Here is a 23,555-nt window from a genome sequence, read left to right as displayed (position 1 = left end):
ATATTATCTACTGGCGGTCACCAGTAGATAGTTATAGTTAGGACCACGTTTCCATAGGAAATCCGCAACATTCTATTTGGAATAACTTTGGCGCCGGTCGACGAATCCTCGCGAAACTTTCAAAATAGGTGGGGCACTATGCTCCGCTCCTACCCTGAAAGTCTCGGGGAGATTCGTCAAGCGGGGGCTGAGAAAAAAGGGGGGTCCCAAAACGCGTTTTTCCCATGCATTTTTCCATAGGACCTTTAGACACAGCTATAGCCCGAACGGCTGAACAGAGTTACTTGAAATTTGGCAGAGATGTAGTCTACAGGTCAAGGAAGTGCCTTTTGTAGGTTTGGTGTAAATCTGTTCAGTAGATCCTGAGAAAATGGCCTTTAAATCAATATATATATCTGTGGCAGCTTACGGTGCGCTTACCGTGCGCTTACGGTAAGCTTACCATACGCGTACGGTGGCGTGCGCGAGCGCGATTCTGATTGGCTGCTAGATCTTAGTAAACATTCGAATCGGTCGAAACCAGGAAGCGGCGGCCGCCATTTTCTATCTCGCACTCTGAGGGGGGGAGGAAATACAAAGGCAAAAAACATGTAAAGGGGCTGTTTAGACTGCTCCCAACCACCTAGCCTTGATGAAGGTGTCCCCAAAGAACCCCCAAGGCAAAAAATTCAATTTTATTTTTTTTTTAAAAATCGCCGTTTACGCTTACCGTACGCGTACGGTAAAACAAAAATAAAGTAAAAAAAATATCCACACTCTCCACACCCCGTGTGCAAATGGTGCCCGAAGTGCAACATTTGAGCATGGCTTATTTTTCGTTCATAAATAATCCAACATCACCTTTCACAACGAAGCGCATAATATGTCCTCCATGTGCGCACGGTGCGCGAAGCGCATCGTGCGTACATGGCCCATCCAGCGTAACGTGGGCACGCGGTGCGCGTAGCGCACCGCGTGCCCACCGTGCGTGCACGGCACTAACTGCGTAAAGTGGGCGTGCGGTGCGCGAAGCGCACCGCGTGCTCACTGTGCGCGCACGGTGCGCGAAGCGCACCGTGCGCGCACGGAACGAACTGCGTTAAGTGGGCACGCACGCCACGAATGGCGTAAAGTAACTTAGCATTTAAAAAACCGTACAAATTCACTGAAAAAAACTGCGTTAAGTGGGCGCGCACGCCACGAATGGCGTAAAGTAACTTAGCCTTTAAAAAACCGTACAAATTCACTGAAAAAACCATAGGTTTCACACACGTTATAGTTAGGAATTAGCATTTAAAAAACCTTGCAAATTCACTGAAAAAACCATAGGTTTCACACATGTTATAGTTAGCTGGACATTTTACTGATAAAAAAACCAATGAAATTCCCCCGTTATAGTTAGTGCAGGCAACTATAACTCACGCGACCTCAATCCTCTGCTGATGACATATGTGTCTTTATGAAAAAAAATTGTAATATATGTATAGGTAAAATTTAATGGAAGAAGACATGGGCAAATAAGTGTCTAAATACAGTATTAGCATCAGCAGAGGATTGCGGTCGCGTGAGTTATAGTTGCCTGCACTAACTATAACGGGGGAATTTCATTGGTTTTTTTATCAGTAAAATGTCCAGCTAACTATAACATGTGTGAAACCTATGGTTTTTTCAGTGAATATATATATATATACACACACACACACATATATATATATATATATATAACGACATTCTGATGTAGAAAGTGAGAGTTTTTACATATTTCTTTGATTGTGTGACACGTTCTATTTGGTCATGAAAGCCTTACGAAGAACGCACTATATCCGTGGTGCATGGTACAAGGTGATAGACATATCTGCTTATAGACCTGCTTGCATCTCAAGCTGGTCAAAGACAACTGGGTAAGTCCAACGCTTCTTCACCTCCCTTAACAAGTCCAGAATGTGGTTCATTGTTTCAAACAGAACAATACCAAATGGCAAAATTATGCTTTAGGTCAGGTGTCGCATTATAATCAAATAGATTTGATAGAGCGTCACGTTATTCTGAAATTTGTAGGGGTGCATCATGTTCACTGTTAGTCAGCACCCACATATTAATCGATGTAGTTTAAGTGTGACATAGGAATGTATCACTAGAATTGTTTAACATAGGAGTGATTAGAAATGTAACCATGCTTTTCATGGCAAGTAATGCTGCAGATCATTGTGAATGTATTTTAGTAAATGCATAATGTTTGATTTTCACGTAATGCAATGTGTTAGTTTAAACGTGCGCCATGTTAAAGTTCCACGCAGTTTGCTTATTCACGTGTATAAGAGTGATGAAATTAATGCTTAGAGTGTGATTTAGGAGTGTTTAACAGTGTAAAGGCCTGATCGCATATACGTAAAGAGAAAGGCCTGTTCATTTTCTTATGTTAGCTAAACGTTGTAGGCCGAAAATGATTTCCCTTGGTAAAGACTTTGGGTTTCGGGGGAAAGGAAAGTCTTAGAGAAGAGAAAAGTTTTTCGTTCCCATGTTTCTGTTGCAGGTTCAAGGACATTTAGCTCGTTAGTGAGACTAGGTCTTTGTTTTAGGAGTTAGGCTGGTACGAGAAGCAAACAGGGGAGTACATTGGAATTTACGGATGATACTGTCAGCGGAGAAGGTGCCTGGGATCCAAGGTCAAGCTAACCGTCGTTGGATGGAGTACAAGTTTCACTGGAAAAGTACTGGAAGAAGACCTGGCTGAAGAGGTGTGCCGAAGGGCGTGTTCTACGTTTTTGGGATTTTGTATTAGGGACAGTGCCCCGTGGGTTGAGCAGTTGAGGTTTAGATGGGAAGCTAGAAGGAGCATCTTAGAACGAGCTCTGACTAAGTGAATGTACTTCTTAGGAAGTCTTCACTTCTGACACCTTTATTCTCTTGCCTGGGAAGGGAAATGCTAAGTAGGGATGTCACCTTAGAGATAGAGTAGGGAAAGACTAACTGTTTTTCTTTTAGGCTAATGGTTTCAGATATAGAGATTGGACTAACCATTGTTTTATTGATGCTTTTAGAATTGATTATCCTTTTTATTCTGAGTCGTATGAGACTCTTGCGTAGAATTTCCTTTGTGTTAGTGCCCCTTTATTTTCTTCACCTTGTATTGAGGTGCTTGTATGTGCATTTATTCCTGGTTGTAATAAAAATGTAGATTCGGAGTCAGTGGTCCTTTGGAACGGAAATTTAATTTGGTTAATTATGTATTGAGATTGGAATTTTCTCCCCTCTACACTATTTAGCAGATAAAAAGATCATGGTGATCTGAGAGGATTCTTGGAGATAATCAGGTAGGCAAGAATCCCGCCCTATCAGATTCGCAGGCAGGAAATGGCTGTAATGTGCCCTGGAATTCTTTTGAGAGGTGTGGCTACAGAGATGTTGCTGCAGCAAAGAAAAGTTCACTGTAGACTAGAGGAAGGCTTCGAAAGACCAAAAAACATCAAAGTTCAGAAATGCCAGCTTTGCAAGTAACCTTACCTTTTCTTGCGCTCGGTCACTTGTCTGCAAACCTCCTGCCACCTTAAATTCACGTCGCCCAGCTTCTCCTGTATGGACCTGGCATCTGATGCCGAGCACTGCTCGGTGATCTCCTCGCCCGTCACATTCAGCGCCCTGACAACAGCTTGCTGCCGTCCGATGCCATCCTGCAGCTCCTGCGTGAAATCAAGAACACCGACAAATCAGAAGCCATTTCCTTCGGCCGAGGGAAAGATCAAAAGAGTTAGCATTACTTGCGAGTGCAGATGACAGCAAATGACAGCACAAACTGCTTTCTCCACTTTGAAAAAAAATAACCTTACTTGAAATCGAACATCAGAAAGGTAAATGCGCCGTGTGTATGTTTATATGTGTTCATGTTGGACACCAAGGCGATAGATACGGAGTTCAAATGTAACATTAGTTGAAAAAGCAAATTCCAGTCTGATTATGATTCCATACATACTAAGAATTATCACAAATGTGTCAAAAAAAGACCAATGTTCCAATTACATAGCTTTGCACTAGGGTGGACAATACTTACTTGTTGATGGTGCCGTTTTTTTACCTCTTTGGCACAGTTAAAAATGTAATTTTTTTACACAGTTTAGTTGGTTCAAATTCTATTTTCCTACTGGTCAGTTAATCCAAATCTCGGATGCCCGCACACTCTAATTCGGCCGCATGTTTGATCACAAACATGTCTTATCTCTGCTAGGCTTCATTGGCTTAGAACTTAGAGCATAAGGTGTGAGCACATCAATTTGTGTGTGGCTGAAACAACTACTAGAACCATCTCTTCTGTGCGTTTATTTATATATTTTTTAGAAAAATGCTTAAAACAATCAAAGGTTAACTCAAAATGCTGATGGGGGCATCACATCCACCATGTTTTATGAAGTCCAGGAAGGTGAAGGTTCTTGATCTTCCACAGTGGTGGCTGGCTTGTACTGAGGGTGGTGGGCGCGGGGAGATGGGGCCCCTCAAAAAATTCACTTACCTACGCAGTGCAACGTCCTCCTCCCTCAGGTGTCTTCCAGGAAACTCCAGATGCAGGAAACCGCACTACCAAAACCTGATGCTGCACTCGCAGCATGAAAGCAGCACCAGGATTGGCTAGAGCAGGCTCCAGCGCTCCTAGGGGCACTGGAGGCCTGTGCTTTCTCTAACCCAGCTGTCTAAGACAGCGAGGTTAGAGAACTTTTAAATGTGCATGTCTGGCTGGCCGTCCCAAGACGGTCTGCCACAGAGATATGTGCATTTTAAAGTGCACAGCTCCCAGCTGCTGCCACTTGGCAGCGCTAGCCCCACCCTGTCCTGACACTAAGTTTCGGACAGGTTGCTGAAAAATAAAATGGTAATAAATCTACTTTATTACAATTTTATTTGGCAGGTATGGGGCTTCTGGGGCAATGCTCCTCCACTCAAATGGAGGAGCCACCCCTGATCATCCATCTGAAGTGTGGTATAATGAGTGTAAGTAGACCTATGGGTGCAGTTCAGGAGGGTAGAACTCTTAATCGGATGATTCGGTAATGACAGACAATATATAACAAAATAACTTTTCTGAGGGCCAACTGAAGACGGATAATATGGTAAGAGTTGACTCAGATCAACAGAAGAACTTTAAAGACTGAGGCTGAATGGAGTTGACTTGCTGTACTTAGGCTTTTGACCAGCTGTGAAACGATATGGAAGAGGAAGAGGCAGCGCGCCACTGAAGCTATAGACAGCACGAGTTACTTATTCAAATGCCCAATGGAATTTATGGGCTTTCAATAATTAGCAAAACCGTACAATATCCACTGTTATGCTCAGGCATCAAGAGCAGCAGTCTCACTATGGACGTGTAAAATTCAGCACCAAATTTTGGTGTTATGAAATATGAAGACTGGTCCACCACATCTTCAGATGACCTGCTTTTATTTGCATCCTGGATTGCGCGTTGGGCCAGACAATCAGGATGCACCCTTCACAGACTATGACAATTATTACAGGCCTGAAAAGGGAGCTCTGTGCGGCAAGCTCCCAGCTTTACTAAATCTGTGTGAGTGCTGAGGGAGCAGGAACTGTCTCTCTCCTGAAAGCTGCTAGTTCACATGTGACTGGCTGGGCTGCCGCCCTTGCTTTTGCTGAGAGAAAAGGCCAGACAGCCAAAAGGTAGAATAAAATAAGCAAACCATGTTCTACCTTTTGGCTGATTGGGCTTCACTCTCAGCAAAATTGAAGAGAGGAGCTGAGACTGCCCTCTGTGAACCAACAACTGCTTCTGAAGAGGTTAAGGGAACCTCACAGGTGAGTGGAGCAGTTGTTTCCCACTTTCAGGTAATAGACAGCTGCTTTTCCTGAAGCGCCCTCAATTTTTGAGTGGGGTCTCCATATAGCCTTATTGCCCCTTCCCTGTAGGATGACAACAGCTGCCTGTCTCTCTCTCTCTCTCATTATCATTATTATTATTTTATTATTGTTATCTTTATCATATTATTATTTTCTCAATATTATTATTATTATTATTATTACTATTATTATTATTATTATCTCATTATAGACCCTCACTTGGGGGAAAGCCCCATATTTGCATGCAGAGTAATATCCATTATTACCCTCAGTTGCAGCCTGCAGCCTACTTGTTAGAAGAAGTAAAGTGCTCAGAGTCCTGAGGCCAACAAAACGAATCAGCAAAAACACTGGCTACAGTCTTTTGTACTATCCAAAGGTGCTAGGGAGAAGCTGAAAACGTCATACTGGAATTATGTATTAGGCGTAAAACGCTCTGCAACTTCTCCTGGAACCCTGGCAGATTATTTCCTGATGTTTAAATGTGCACCTGAATATGAGCAATACTTGAATATGGTTACCCAACCTGCCACACAAGCACTTTATGTTAAATCCAGATTGGGTACACTACCTCGTGCTTCCTTACCAACTCCTGGTCGAAAAAGGGAGACATAACAAACCTGTACCTGATGGGTTGTTCAGTCCCAGAGAATATCGAACACGTGCTATTCTTTTGTAAGGCATATGCTATACAACGTTCACAATAGATTACTCCCCTATGTAAACTTCTTGGGATTAGGGATCGACACAGCTCTTAGAATAGGTAAAACCAGTACCAGAGACTGTGTGCTGTTTTCAAGTGCTAGATACCTGTCAGCAATATGGTATATTACGTCAAATGCTCTCTAAAAATAGCACTTTCATGTATTCTTTTTTAACTAGGCATTGACTTACCTTGTTTATAAATCATATTAATTGTTGGGGTGTTGTAACTGAATCTCTTTTATCCTTTTATAATATTATGGTTCTCAAAAGGAGAGTAACGAAAATGCATGATGAGTATTGTATTGCTGGACCTAAATTCTCTTCACAACTAAGTTTACTTTAAAATCGTGTTGCACAATAAAATTGTATGTTTTATTATGTTGTTTTAAAAAATAATACTGTAGCTTTTATGATTTATTTAACAGAAATAAAGGATTGCATTGCATGAAAAAAAGACTGATTGCACTATATATACCTCATCTTTTGTGCCTTGGTGTCATCCCCTAAGCTCATTAAAATATGGTGTAAACTTTACCATGCTGACAAATGAAAAACTGCCAACTGCATTCAATCACACATTCACAGATATGCAAATATTCACCCCCTTTTTACATTTTTCCAAACTTGTCCTCTGCAATTAAGGGAATACAGACTATGTGAAATTCACACTATTTGAAAAAGTACTAATAGAGGATGTGTAGTGTAGGTTGTGTAGTGATTAGGCAATGTAAAGTAGTGGGTGTAGGTGGTTCTTTAGGGATTAGTGTGTAGGTGTGGTAGAATGTTGCAGGTTGTTTTGGGGATGTAATGTGAAAGTAGTATAGGGAGAATATTGGGAAGTGCAGTGCAGTGTGTATGTGGTATTAAGTATAGATATTATGTGGAATCTCCTATAGTGTGTAGATGATGTAGTGTGTATGTGATACTGTGCGTAGTATGGATTGTAGGTAGTTTATCTGGAAAAGTAGCTGCATTTGAGGAGTGTGGATATGGTGTCGGTGTTGGTTTAGGTGCTGGTTGTAGACAGTGAATGTCATAGTGTTGATGGCTGTTGAGGGTGTTCGTCGTGGTTTAGTATTTATGTGTGGAATAGGTGGTGGTGTTCAAGGTGACGTTTCTAAAGGGTAGAGATGGTGCCCAAAATAGGTGGTGATGCAAGTTAAAGCTGGGTGGAGATATAGGTTTTGGTGTATGTGCTGGTGTGTTTCGTTGCTTGGGTGTAAGTGGGTGTCCAGCGGAATGCTGAAGAATAAGCAGCACACACTTACAGCAACAGAATGAATCCTGATGAAGTACTGTTGCCTGCCTGTTCCTGGTTGCACTAAGGCACCTAGCAGTCTGTAGTAGCAAAGAAGAGATTGAATCATTTGTCGGTATGTAGAAGTTTCTATGGAATGCAGGTGGTGGTGAAAATAAGGTATGAGGTGGTGTAAGTTGTGAATAGTTGATATGGGATGTATGTGATTGTGTAGGTTTTGTATGGAGGTGGTGTGAGAGTCCAGGGGTGTAGGTAGTGAGTAGGGTGAGTTCTGGTTTGCCATGGAAATTTAAAAAACATGTTCTTATAACTGATATTTATGTTGTCTGTGGTAGAGACATTTCAGTCAGTTTAAAGAGGAAAGTCTCTGTGCAATTAGTAACAGCCCTGAAGATGGTTCAATTCATGCGTAGGCGAAATAGTGCTTTTCAATCACTTGTATAATTTTATCACTTGTTTCTTAGTGGACTCCAAAAAACTGTAGCAATTAAATTGTGGCAGGTGTTAATACTAGATGTAGTGGTGAGTTTGAAGGTAAACGAATGCTACCTCATGCTGCCATAAGTCGGGTGTCACAGCTGTAGTGGTGGGTTTATTAACTAAGGTTTTAAAGTGGACTCTTTGCAACATCAAACAATGCTAATCTGATTTACTGTCTTCAGGAAGGAAGGAGGAGCAATAAGGGGTGAGAGAGGCGTGCGAGTCACGGTGGCTGACAGAGCGGGTGAATTGAGCACGCGCTGAAGTGCTTGGAGGCTTGCTCTGACCATTGTCAGAGGGGGCGTCCATGCCTTAGCTCCCGCAGTCCTCTTGTTCTCGGCATCCCGACACCCCCTCACCCGTTAGTCTCGCTCACACTGGGAAGCGCCCCAGCTTTGTCGGAGGGGCACGAAGGAGTGCAGAGGAGTACGGGGGAGCATGGGAGCACTGGGAGAGTCAGTTGGAAGCGGCTGGTGGCGGTGCACACACAGGTGGCAGCAGCACTTTTGCAGGCGGTGAGCTTGGGGGCTGGCAAAAGGCCACTAGTCCTTTTTGTGCAGCCAGAGGCGGCTGGCATTAGGATGGTGAAGTTTGTCCACAGAGGATCTAGCAAACCCACCTCCAGGCCTCAGCTGGTGCTAATGTTTAAAACTTAACAGGTGAGCTCCAAAACTCCTAGAGTTTTATGATTGACATTTGGCCCATAGCTTGCCCAGCTGCCAGCTAGCAAAATCTCTGTCATATTTCGGCCACTCCCAGTTTTATACTACTTGGTCCTGCAATTTGCACAAAAACGAAATACTGGAACATTAAAGAACCTATTTGGAGGTTGACAGGAGTGTAGCATCTGCCATAACTTGGTCAGTGCCAAGTGGATTTCCTAGCATTTGTAATTTGGAGCTATGCCAGGAAGAGGAGGAAGCCGAGGAGGAGCTGAGAGAGCGTAGAGCAGTAAAGCTATAGCTACAGCTGTGGTGCAGTGGTCCTCGGTGCTCCGGAGGAGAATACGGGAATCTAGCAGCTTTCTACGTCCGCCCTCAGCTGCTCTTGGTTAACCCACGCAGCCGCCTGCCATTTCTCAGTGGTCGAAATTGCATTCACTGCCTTGTTGCCGCCCAGCCTCATTCATGCACAGAAGGTCTTCAGCTGCACCGGAAGGACTGGAGGTTGAGGGGGGCAGAGGAGTCCCCACAGGCTGGCGTGTGAACACTGATTGAAACAGTTAGAGATGGAGGTGTAACATTTCATCTTCCTTTGACCTCTTGCATCCGGCTATATTGATTAATGACTGTTGTCTCCTGCCATCCACTTCACCTCCTGCACCCTACTCCTTGCCTTCTGTGGCCTGAATAACCCAGGGGTTCCTCCGACCGAGAGAGCTGCAAGGATTATTTATTTTAAATAGCAAGCACTAAAGGGGAGGGGTTAACTCTTAAGTAGTGCTGGGTGAGGGTCCATATGTTCACTGAAGCGGTCCTTCTAAAATGAGGCTAATCCCTACACTCTCGACCCCAAAACCTAAGTACTGTCAGGGACTACAAGGTGAGGCCTCGGGTGAGGCCCTGAATCATCGGACCCTGTACAAATACTTGCACGCTGAAGCACTGGAGAGAGATGCAGAGATGTAGGAGCTGTGAGCTCAGGAAGCAACATCCATCAGTCCGTTATTGAGAGAGATACCCACCTGCGAAGCGGTGAGGTGGAAAGTTTGCTATATTGGGACCACTCCGAATAACTTTGACAGGGGGAAAAGTATAGGTATCTATGTCTATTTGTAATGGCATTTAAAAAAATCTAAGTTGCCACACAATATTCATTAAGAGGTTAGGAACAGCACAATCTCTGAGGAAGAGCAATTTGAGATTGGCTTATATAGGATCTTTCAGGATAATCAATGAATTTTTTCTGCCCCCCCCCCCCCACACTGCGGTAGTTACAAATACAAATGGAATAAAGGTAGAAGAAAAGGGAAACAAAATGAAGCAAAGAATGAAGCGATAATGATACCTCAAACCAAGAGATGCAGATGGAAATCAAAAAAGGGAATTACCAGCTATTCAACCCAACTACGAAAGATTTAGCCCAACAGATCTCACAGATCCTGGTAAATTGAAATCTCAACCTTGACTTGACACTACCCAATTGTCAAGAATTCCTGTCATGCGAGGGGAGGAAAACGGTAACCAGCGAAAACGGACTACATCTCCCAGGATGCTTAGCGGTTGAGAGGTTATGTAAACAGGAGAACTGTTACATAACTCAAGGAAAACACGCCCTTATGTAAACAGGAGAGCTGTTACATAACTCAAGGAAAACACGCCCTTATGTAAACAGGAGAGCTGTTACATAACTCAAGGAAAACACGCCCTATAAAGGGAGGAACCGGGAGGTACAACGCTGTCGGATATTGTGTTTACACCGACGTACCTGCTTCATGAAGAGCAGTGTTCCGGAGTGGTGCTCCAGTAAGGCAAGAACGGAGGTAGGTCGAGTCGTTACTCCCTGGGCCGTGTCTTGCCCCATCGTCACCTGTGAAGGACCCGGAAGCTCTACTGGTCAACCTTTGAGCTTCGCTTTTTGACTCGGCTGAGTCAAGGCGCAGTGGCGCTTTTGCTGGTTAGAGTCGTAACTCCCAGCCCGACCAGAGATACAGGGACTGCCAGCTGTAACGCACACCAGGAGGTGTTTGCCGCGTTACAGACTCGGAAGTCCACAGGATCGATCGAGCGGCTGCTCTCGGTTCAGTCTTCTTGCTTTTGAGTGGGGTATCGGTGACGCATCACCAGGAGGTGACTCCGCGTCCCGGTGCAGTCTGAGGAAGAGGTTGAGCGGCTGCTCCCTTCAGGTAGAGACCCCGGCTGGGTGTTTCCCTGACTCCTCGATTCTCCCCAACACTCTTCGTGCCCCTCACAGCCTACCGATTGGCATTGTCGGCCATTTCATTTCTGCCCTCTGTTGGCATACGCCGGGATCGGCGTATATGCAGAGGACGGTTAGGACCATCTGTGCTGTGGGCTGGTAACGTACTTAGCCTGGAGGATTCCAGTGACTATAACTTTTGTTTATTCTTTGTATTAGTTTTGCCTTCATTAAAATAACTAACCCTTCACAAGTGGTTGCGTCCTCATTATCGTGTCTGTTAAACGATCCTGAGACGTTCAGGGCGTTACACCAATATAAACGTGAGCCAGTTTCTGCAAACTAGTGAAGTTATGTCATCTAAAGAGACGTTGGAATAGTTCAATAGTACCCCAAGTAATCTATCTAATACAGAAGAAAATGTATCCCGCTCACCAGATTTTCCACTGCTGTCCCCTGTTCATTCCAATAACAAGCAAGAAAGTTTATCTGACGCATTATTTTTCCTCCAAAAGATACTAGAATTCTTTCATTGCTTGAAAAATCTGCAACAAACATAGACCCTCTTTTGGAAATGCAACCGACAGTATTACAGTATCTAGTAGACTTCCAAATGAATCCTCCAGGCGGAAGTCCCCGGACTAAGTCTGGAATAAGGGAGGCACCAGACAAACAACAAATTAAAGGCTTCAAGAAAATAGAAATCCCGAACAGAATTACATCAGTAGATACTCAAGTCAAAAATCCCTTTGGAAGGGATAATAAGAGAAAGAAAAAGGGAAAGGCAGTGACAGTGTACTGTGGAAATTATTCAAGGAAACAATAGCAAAAGAAGAGCAACCAACAACAGCAACCCAAAAATCAGTTGAAACAACCTTATCCAGCCATTAGATTTTTAATTTTAAAAAGAAGTCTTCGCAACTAGATCTCACTAAAATGGATCCATCATAATGAAGGGACAGGATGAAGAGCCAAAACAAAAGATAAATCCATTAAAGAGCTCCTCTGCAGCTATGAAACCAAAGAATACTAAGAGAAAGACCAGAGGTATTTGAAGAATTGAAAAGAAACAATCTTGCAAATTAAGATTTTGCAGAACTCGACCATTCTGTTATAATTGAACCAGAAGAAGAAGAGATGAAGGCAGCTAAATAATCATCTATCTTAGTGAATACTCATTGTCGAGTCTGAAGATTCCTATTCTCCAACCAAGATCGTCAACTGGAATTAAATCCACTGGCATTAGAATTTAAAAACACTAACTCAGTTAAGAGCTGCCATCGTTCACCCCAGCCCCCAAGGGAAGAAAACACAAACATAGAGGTGATTGATCAGGATGAGCCTCAAAACTAGTTTAGCACACTCAAGATAATTGACCTGTTTGTTACAACTCAAGAACCTTTGAACCCCCAGAAGATTTTGAAGCTACTACATAGTCTACCTTCATTACAGTCACTTACATCTTCAGAAATAAAGTTGGTTTCATTTCCTGCCAATCCCGATACAACCTCTGCTCAAGTAGAATTCTGGTCCAGTGTGATTCCAGGCATAATCCTTAAGGAAAGTGAAAGTTTGCATAAAAATGGATTTGATGTAAGAGGTGTGAGAAACACACCCTCGATAGTCTTATTCAGATCATATATGGGTAAACTCAAGGTCACTCATCAAGCACCCAAAACAATATTTCCCCAAAAAGAGCGTAATTCAGGAATGCCGTAAAAACTAACAATAAGCCTAGAGGATGAAGACAGACGAATATGGAACCATAATGAAAATGATAAAATGAACACCCAAAAGGATAATGTATGGTTGTGGCTTCCAAGCAATCTGAACAGAAATAAACATAAGATAGCCAAGCTTCTTTTTTAGCAATAGCCCAATCATAATTTCATTGAAGATAGCGGGACTAGCCGCTAAAAAACTATCCTGTCTCTTGCATAATCATCCCTCAATAGTATGCCTCCAGGAAAAATGAATTGTGGACAATTTTGAACTGGAAAACTATTTTGTTTTTAATATCCCAGCCATAAGGTCAAGATGAGGGCATGCAAAGGGAGATCTGACCATCAGAAGAGCTGTGGTGGGATTTTGAAATAATCCATCTCACTGACCCTAATGTGCAGTGCCTCAAGCTAAATTACTTGGACAATAATGCTTACATTAAACCACTATTTTTGTTTAATTATAATATCCCCCCAGTCCTGAAAATAATTTAGTGCTTGCAAATATATTTGACCAAATCAAAACTACAGTAGGCTCTAGCAACAATGTACAAGCACTGTTAATGGGCTATTTCAATGCAAAAATCTCCAATACCCTCCTTAGCACATTCAGGAAGGAATTCTGAGCTTGAGGAATCTTGCTACATTCCAGCTTCTGTCTTTCAATTCCTATTAGGGCTGATAAGAGAGGGAAAATGCTATTGGAACAAATCAATGGAATAATCTTGAATGGGAGAACGGAAGGGGGTGTGCCAGGGTCTTATACACAGAAAGGTCCAACTGGGTTATCCTTATTGGACTATGGTATCAGCAGTATAATTTACACAACAAGTTCCGCTGTTTATCTACACAATTCATCCAAAGCCGTGCTCATGCAATACTTTGCCCTGAAATAGATCTTATTTTACAGCCAGTATTTTCATGGTCTCTGTCATACGGGAAGGGAGAGGAATCAATCCAACAAAAGCAACTTTGAATACTCTGGAACAGTGAGAATCTGAGGTTAATCAATAATGAAATTAATAGAATAATAGAGGTCCAACTGTGCAACCAAATTAATCCAGTTCTCCACTTTGAAAGTACTCTATTAGCACTATTCAATACCCTGTAGAGGAAGTCTTACCTCACCAAAAAAGACCTCCTAGGAAGAAACACTATCTAGTGAACTCTCCCTCTAGTAAGTTAAATAAATTAATCAGACTCCAATTTATTAAAACCTCACAAACTACGAAGTCTGAAATTTCCATCTTAAAGAAAAAATGGAAAAGGCTCCATAATAACAGAGCAAAAATGAATAGGATCTAGGTGGAACTTGAAGAAGTAGTGCGGCAGAAAAATATTAAGGCCTTCTGTGATATAATTGCAAAAGCTAGTGGAAATAAAATACCACCAACAGTGACACCAGTTCCACAAAAGAAATGGGTAGATTATCTTACCAAATTGTTTGGAACTAACTAAACGTTCTCCAGCAAAGCACACCTCTATATGGTTAATCCTTGCAGCGAGTTCGACTAGTAGATAATACCGCCTACAGAAAAGCAAATTGCCTTCTAAATAAGGAAATCGAGAGCTACAGCAGCAATGTGACAAGATAGGATCTCCTAAAGGTTCTAAAAGAAAATATTGATGGATGGAGTACATTTCTGACCTCCCTCTTTACGTACTACTATCAAACTGGCCATATCCAAAGTTCTTGGCTGGGAAGCATAGTGGTCCCTCTCTTGAAAAAAGGTTCCCGCCTTTCTCCAAGCAATTATGGTCAAATATCCCTTCTGAATGCCACAGGGAAGATCTTTGCAGCCTCTGTATTGGACCATCCTAATCACTGGGCCACATCCAGGAGGCAATTCCTATGGTCCAAGCAGGCTTTCAACAAAACCATTCAGTGACTGACAATATTGCAACCCTACAAACGATAATTGACAAATATGTAACCAATAACTCTGAGGTAGTTTATAACTTAGTTAATTATTTTTCTACTGCTTTTGGTAGGGTGGATAGACCCTCCCTGTGGAGAAAATTAATGAAATTGGGTATCCCGGCAACCTTATCAAGGCTAATAATAGCCCTCCACACATCTACATGGTGTACATTTCAGAAGGGAGGGGACAAATGACTCACTCAGGAGATTCCCACACAGTATGGTCTCAAGCACGGATGTCTCCTCACTCCCATTCTATTCTCACTATTCGTAAGTGTCCTACTGGACTGCTTCCAGAAAGTAAATACTTTCCCACCATAAATAGCAACTCAAAAAATCCATCTTTTAATGTACGCTGACAACGTGGCCATTTTTGACCTCACCTCAATTGGCCTCCAGAGCAACATTGAAGCACTTTTCAATTATACAGCAATACATTTTTTAAAATAAATATTTCAAAAACAAAAATATTAACGTTTAGGGGAAGGAAAAATGTTAATTGCTTCACCTGGAAATTAGGAGGAATACCAGTTGAAGTAATATCTACTTATACATATCTAGGAAGAGTATTCTCTTAGACTCTTGGAACTGCTTTGCATTTCCAATGAGGTGAATTAAAAGAGGTAACCTACTATAGTGCAATAAAAAGGTTTTATCACACAAAGATCACCCCTATACTAATTTATGGACTAAAGTACATTCCTACAAAGAAATGGGGGGTTTGAAATTAAAAAGAATGGAAACTCCTGCATTCGATCACTTCTACAAGTCAAGCCACACCTGTACAAGTACTACGGCTCGAACTAGAGGTAGTTAGCGCTTACACAAAAGCCTTGGCAAATCTTATCAGATGGGCCTATAACCTATTGCATGCACCCGCAGGCTCACTTTGAGAGCTCGTACATCAGTCAACTTTTAGGGCTGATTCAGGAAAAATACCTTTAAAGAGAACTTAGCGACTGATCTGGAGTTTCTCCAATGTTCTATAAAAATCCTCCATTCCTGGTCTCCAGCACTTTTTAAGTTCTTCCTGAAAAAATCCAGCCCGTATTAGGCTTTGATGTAGATAAGCTTCATTGCCTACAGTTATCTCATTACAAGCCCTTTTTAGCACCAGTGGAATATAAAGTCAGTCCCACATATTTGAGTTTTTCAATAGATCATAAGGTCAGGCACTGCTTTTTGATGTTAATAATGAGGACACTACCACTAAAAGACCTAACTAAAAACTATGGTGGCTCCTTTGATAAATCTGGCCTCTGTGATCCTTGTAGTGGAGGAACCCAAGACTTGGCACATGTATTATTTGTTTGTCCCAACAAACTTCTGGTTGAAGCATGCAGCCATGTTATAAAATCTATCTATACTAAGTATAATATCTCTAGAACCATATGTCTGTTTGAGTTAATAAGAGCCCCCCCTGGAAGAATTTGTATGCTATAAAGTATTTAAATTTTTAACTTTTTTACCGCTGTTTTAGAAATGTTTAAACTTTGACTAACAATATTTTATGTATGTAAGGTATTTTTTATATTGTGGATCTCTGTCGAGGTCTATATAAAAACAAATTGATTTCATTTGAAGGTAAGACTGACAAAAAAGATTTCAAAGGACTACTGATTAGAGAGAAGGGGGAACAGTCGATAGCTAAACAGAAAGACAATAAGGCAGACGAATAACTAAAGCAAAATAAAGATACAGAGATTGAAAACTGTGAAATAAAAAAAGAACAATTGAGAAGACATAGGAAGAAAAAGACAAGGAATAAAAATAGGGGAGAATCGAAGGATTGTTTGCATTAGGTACACAGGGCCTAATTTACAGTTTGGCAGACTGTTAATCCATCACAGAATGGACGAATATCCCGTCCTCCTTCTTACAAGTGTATTATTATCAGGGCCACTGGAATTAAGCAAATGTGCGGCATCTGCGATTAACACCGAATTAAAGATTATCCACAATATCCATCAACGGCGCATAATCTGCAGATTTTCACCAAAATAAATTGCTTTTAGCCCAAATGGTTCAAAGGTTACTAAACATGCAGCAACAAGTGGTGGTGCATGGTGGATGGCCTTTTGCAAAGCTGGACTGGTCAGTGGCTCATCTCACAGCGGTTTGCACAAGGGGTGGGTCAAGTCACAACTTCCAGTTTTCATGCACACTGTTCTGCACTGTATGCACATCATTGCCCATAAGAGTTTCACAATAACCCAAGCTGCTGCTCGACTCTCTTAGGATGGCCACCACCCATATTTTTTAGAATATTTATCTCCCCTACTTGCACTGATCTGCTTTAAAATGCACTATCCGGACTGCACTAGGCCATCCTTCGAATAAGAGAACTTTTGCTTTCCATTCCAGTCAACAATTCTATACCCAGGCCCATGCTCTGTTAAATTCATACACTGCTTGTAACACCTTTGCTCAAAGTTTGCTTCCTCTTATGCACTGTCTGCTGGTACTCCTTGCATTGATCTGCTCCAAAATGTACTGTCTGGGCTGCACCAGTCCAGTCTTGGAGCAAGGGAACTTTTCCTACCTATTCCTATTTAGCCAACTGTTGGGCCTTTGCTTTGCGAAATGTGCACACTGTTTGAAACACTTTTGCATAAAGCTGGTCTTATTTTATGCATTGTCTGCTGGTATTAATCATTTTTAACAAGACCACTTTTCAATCTGTCCACCTATTCAGCACTGGGTCTGTGTTTTGTGCCACAGGGCTACTGCTTGAACCTATCCACAAAGCTTCATCTTGCTATGTGCTCTATGTTTTCCACCTACTTGGAAAGCAAGACTTATCTGAATTTTCTCCATTGGTACCTAGCAATGTTTTTACCACATGGTTGTATGTGAATGTTGCACATTACCATGCTTTTTACTGTTTGTAAAGGTATTTATTAACCATACAATAGACTTATGACTGGTCACCTTTCTGTTGTTTATTGCTATATTTGGGTATTAAACTGGTACTAATGAAACTCAACAAATGCCCAGACAGTGTTACTAAGTTTACAAATTGTGAAATAATGAAGTAATACTATTGCTAAATGTGCCCCATTATGCCGCATAATTTGCCTTGTCTAGTCGCATAATTTACTCCCCTCCCTGCTGCATAATTTCAGTGGCCCTGATTATTGAATAACAGACTTGAAATAAGGCAGACAAGATATCCGTCATGTTTGTGGCTGTGTACCACTCCGCCAAACTCTAAATCTGGCCCTATGTATTAGGTAAAGTAGATAATCATTTTCCCAGGAAAATATATCCTCCTGCGATCAATGTGCTGCAGGATACATTCTAAGCCATTATGTTTGCAAGAAATATGCAATTCAGCACTGTGAAGTCCTACAAAGGATTTATGGTTGCCATCCATTCTTTGTCTATAACTATAAAATTTATGTTACAGCTGCCAAGTTTTTAGAGCTTCTGCTGTGAAGCCTGCCAAACACGTTTATGACACTCCCACACTTATTTAGTGTCATTTGATGTCCAAGTGTATATTCAGTAAAATGACAGGCACTCAGAAAAAAGAGAGAGGGATAATGATAAGTGATATAATAATGTAGAACATTTATCAAGGTCTCATTCATGATCCTTATATGTGTTTTTTTCATGAGCAAGGGGCCTGTAAAGTTTTTATTAAGTGAGCGTAGCTTCAGGGAGCTCCTGTTTTATTGGTGGATCTGTAGTTCATGGAGTGAGCTCCACCTTCTGTGCTTATACACTCACTTAGTTTTCTCTTATCAGTGTTAGTTGGTGTCAGTAATAGGTAAGGATTTTGTAGTAGAGTGTGTATATTGCTCAGGTGTTTCTCCATAATCATGTTGCATGGGTAATTTGAGAAAATTTTGATTGCAAATTACTAGATTCTTATCTTCTCCTTGTGTACCTCAACACAAATTTCACTTGTATACAAAATGTTTGCAAAATTCCTGATCTTCATCTGAAAATCGCAATCCTGAAATGCAAATATTCACCCCCTTTTTACATTGTTCCCAACTTGTCCTCTGCAATTATGGAAATACAGAAAATGTTGCGACTCTGTAAAATTCACACTGCTGATCAGTGCTAAAGTGCATGTGCTCTCTGTGTAAATTGTGTTTATGGATTGGTGTTTCCTTGATTTGCATATTTGATATACTGGTAAGTTCCTAGTAAAGTGCACTGAGTGTGCCACAGCCTGTAAACCAAATGCCACTAGTGGGACTGCAGCACTGATTGTGTCACCCGCATGAGAAGCCCTGAAGAGGTATCTTAGACCTGCCACTGCAGTGTCTGTGTGCAGTTTGTTAACTGCCATGTCGACCTGGCACGTTCACCCACTTGCCAGGCCCTAACCTTCCCCTTTCTTACATATAAGACACCCCTATGGTAGGCCCAAGGTACCCCCCTGTGCAGGGTGCAGTGTATGTGAAAAGTAGGACATGTACTGGTATGTGTAACATGTCCTGCTAGTGAAATACTGGCAATTTCTTTTTTCACTGTTGAAAGGCTATTTTGCCCCATAGGATAGAATGGAAATGCTTTGTAACATCTTACAAGTATAACTCCCCATTGGGACTAGATTAATATTTTTTGTAGTTTTAATGTGTAATATACAAAGTTTGCACTTCTCCTCCCATCTGGAGTGTACATCATCTTCATTGAGCGTTTACATCATACCTTATCGCTACAGTCCAAATCAACAGTAGATGCTAACAGGAGCCTGTAGGTTGTAGTGAAGCTCACTTCACCTCACAAACCTTAGCACAAAGTTTTGGGCTTAAAACAAAAATGTTTTGCTCGTACACATAAATGTAATCCACAAACACAGCACCACATATTATTATTTTGCTTCCTACCTACTTCCATGACTACTATGTTCATTTATTTGGTGTTTTTCTTAGGTGCCTCCTGTACAACATTTAACAGCTATTCAGCATCCTTGATATGCACCAGTCGCCTTTCCGTTTTCCTTCCACAACTACTGCCTGCATTCTATACTGGTGAGTTGAAACTCCATGCAAGTCCAGCAGGTGATTTTAATGACGTTTGCAAACAGGCACTGTACATCAAGCTCATGCATGTATGAAGTCAACCACCATTAGGTAAAATGCTGAGATCTACTTTTTTGAGGATATTGTGGACGAAAGGGTTCACAAGCGGCATCCCCCATAACAAATATTCCAAGTGTGAAACTCTGAATTTCTGTTGTCAGATTTAAACACATTGAGGGTACAGAAACAATGCACAATGTAACCAAAACGTAGGTTAAGTAGCACGACTTCTTAAACACAGAGTTAATGCAAATGCCAGGATGCGATGCACTGTAAGTCACAGTCCCATCTGGCTCATAAATAATTAATAGGCTCAGTGATGTTTTCATTTTAGTTGGCATATAAGAGATAGGGTTGAAAGCCTAAGGTGGCAATAAGGTGATTACGAATATTTTATACATATTGAGATAGACAGGAGGCGTGTTTTTATAAACGAGGTCTATGGGATACATAACAGGCTGACAAAATATTGTTGCTGTTCAGATGAGTATCAAAAAGGGCTGCTCAACAGAGGCCTTGGATTAAGAGCAGGAGCATTTTTCGATGGAGACTGCTTTTTGATAAAATGTTGCATAAAATCATGACACCAAGTCACACAAACAACTTTGCCTATGGAAATGCAGCATGCAAATGCTCCAAAAACTTCACTACGTCCCTAAAGCCAGGTGGTCTGCCATCAAGGCACACTATATTGTGCACCAGACCATCCACAGCGAAGGCCATTTGTTAAGCCAAGAACATTTCTCAAGATCTTGCACCTCGGTCATTCACCTTCCCTTCAAAAAGAAGCACCTTACTGAAACATCCATCTACGTACGAGCTACAATAATTACAAATTCAGCAGTTGACAAGTAAAGACATATCCAAGATCACTTTGAATTCAGGAAGGAAGTAAAAATATGAGTCTAACCAAACAAGATATACAGAATCACACCACAAAGGAACAAATGCTGTCTCTCTCTAAGAAACTCATTGCCATACAATAACTCAAAGCTATCTGCCATTCTGAAGGGTTGATGGCATCATCGCATGCACAAATCTCTCTCACTCTGCTTGATTCCACTCGATTCGTCATAAACAAGGTCAAAACATCTCCCCGGACCCCCATAGGTCACAATCGTAACTACCTTATTCAAGCCAAAGGCAAAATAAATTAAAATGAAACTCAGGCATTGAACCCCTCCCTTCCTCCTCTTTCCCTACGCACGATAACTGATGGCAGGATAAGGGCATTCCTCTGGTCATCGTGCACAGTATTAGAATACTCTCCTTGATGTCCGCACTGCACCTCCATGCGCCTCTACTCTAGGCACTGCCGATGCTGTCGAGTTCTACTGATCAGCTCAATTACTTAGGCATCTGGGCCGCTGTATGAGGTGCTGGATACATGAATATACAATACACAACCTGTGAGCAACAAGTCAGAAGACAGAGCAGTACAGAAGTGTGAATTGAGTGACTGGTATTACAGTTTTCATTGGGCCTCTCCTCTGTTGACAGGTCAGTGTGCTGTTATGAATGAAGGGTGAGGCCATTAATAGAACCACTCTTTTAAAAACGGACCTTCACAAAGATTAAGCAATTTCTTACTTAAAGAGTCGATTCATGAAAAATTAACCCAAAAACAAAAGAATTTACTTCCAAATGGAATCAGATCATAACAAGCATTGGCAAAGCCAATGTATCTCGCCTACGTGAGTTCTATTTGCCGTGTCAATGTTTTTAAGACATATTGCACAGCAGCGTGAACTGCTACTCAACATAGCTTAAAGTTAAAAAAAAAAGTGCTATGACGCGACTGGTGTTGATCATGTAATAGCGCTTTTTTTTTTAAACGCCATGTTGCACAGGAGCCTGCGATAGTGCAATCACATCGGGAGCAGCAGGCAGGCTCTGATTAAGTTGAATCAATCTGTGCTTGGTCTATGCTCTATAGAAAGGAATGGAAGTGATATGGGACTCTACATCACTATTCTGCAGCGTTTAAGTACTGTAAATAACAGGTTATAGCTATTGCTACCCAATCTAATGGTTCCAATTTCCCAACCATGAAAGGATGGAAGATTGATTTGGTCATCTCAGTGGCTGTTGTTTAATTCATAGCATGGCGGAGCAAAACTATGCGAACTCCGCCATCCCCCTGCCACTATAAAACATAACACTGATCCATTTGGCAGCAACCATGCAGCCACAATAGGTCCAGGCCTAGGGAAGATCACTAAGGGCAAAAAGTGCCCTCTTTTGAAACAGTCCATCTCCAACACTGGGGTAACAAGAAAATCCTTGAGTAGTCTGGAAAGTACAAATGACTCCTCTCTCAATGCAGAGTTTTGTCTTGCAGAACAATATCTCAGAATCGAAACATAATATTGTACCCAACAAACAGTATATCAAAGAAGAGTAGGCAATGTGAGAGAACTAATAATGAAACTTTGTGCATGGGTTGTGTCTGGTCATGATTGTCCCTTGTTGACTATGTAGTTCCACTGGGATTATTTAATTCTGCAATACTGGCACTTTTGGCATAAATATGATTTTCCACACTCACCACACAATTCATCACAAGCTATATTATTTGAAGAATTCTACAAATAAAGTGTATATAGGTCAAACAGATCAAAAGTTACAAAAAAAGGCGCTACACTTGTGCTGTACAGTGGAAAACCGTTTCAAAAGATTAGCTTGTCACCATTTAGATGCTGATTGCATTGTTCCGCTGTAAACTGGTGATAATGAGGTGACACTATTATTCAGACGGTGCTGAGACAGAATATCGAGTTGGAAATGTCGACTTACACAAATATAGAGTTGGAAATATCAGGATTCAAACATATCGACAGCAAGAATATCGTGGTCAAGAATATCGAATTTAAGGTAAGAAATATCGTTTTTAAAGATATAGAAGTCATTAATATTGTTTGCAAAAATATAGATGTTTAAAATATCGATTTTTTAATTAGTGTTATGTATTTTAGTTTATATTTTAAATGTATGTGATGTATGTTTTTTGTGTAAGTATTGTTTGTGCTTTTTATGTGTTACATTTTTAGTAGTTATGAATTTTATTTTATTTAAATTTTGCATTTTTTCGTTCGGTAGCGTTGTGGCTTTACATGGGAATAGGGTGGGAAATATATTTATTTCTTTGTATTTCTTTTTATTGGCATTTTCAAAAAATGCAACAAACATTGCAAAACGGTTAGCCAGTACATAATCAAGTCATAGATATCCACATCACTGCATACTGTGTCACTTACAAATGTTATTTTCTGCGTGCTCGGTCCTCTTTGCAATACAGGAGAAAAATGTGATTCCTTTTATTACAAATGAACACAAACATCAGCAAAAGTCCAGGTGACAGCTTGACAAGAAATCCACATCAACACCCCCAAGTTTAAGCATACCAAGTTGGTTCCCTGTACCTAAAAAACAGCATCTCTTACCCTCCGCTTTACCCTCCCATCGTACTCATCCACCGTTTCGGTCTCTGACCCCTCCCAGGCCACTCATCTTAACTAACATATCCATGGAGGTCGTCAGGAGGGTGGGAAGTCATTTAATTGTAATAAATTAATGATTATTTTCACTTTATATTTTATAGCGTTAATTGTGGTAAGTAATTTATTTGTAATTAATTATTAATTGGTTGTTAATTAATATTAATTGATTGATAATTATGGTAATTGTGTACTTTTTTAGGTGCAGGTTTTGGGGTTAATGGGGTAAAGGGTGAGAAATAATTTATGTTTAAT

At 41.2% G+C, this 23,555-nt stretch overlaps 1 protein-coding gene across 14 annotated transcripts in view; it reads right to left on the bottom strand.

The window, feature by feature from the left end:
• DMD (dystrophin) overlaps positions 1 to 23,555 on the bottom strand; it is a 7,596,173-nt gene that overhangs the window by 3,125,265 nt on the left and 4,447,353 nt on the right. For all 14 annotated transcript variants that reach the window (XM_085622447.1, XM_085622454.1, XM_085622449.1 and 11 more), the window contains one exon: positions 3,484 to 3,659. In XM_085622447.1, coding sequence (XP_085478573.1) covers positions 3,484 to 3,659 — 176 coding nt within the window. The remainder of the gene's footprint in view (positions 1 to 3,483; positions 3,660 to 23,555) is intronic.

This window comes from Triturus cristatus, chromosome 8 (assembly GCF_964204655.1).
Source record: "Triturus cristatus chromosome 8, aTriCri1.1, whole genome shotgun sequence".
Lineage (NCBI taxonomy): Eukaryota > Metazoa > Chordata > Amphibia > Caudata > Salamandridae > Triturus > Triturus cristatus.
Note: the sequence above shows the minus strand (reverse complement) of the source record. Positions and strands in the feature narration are given on the sequence as shown.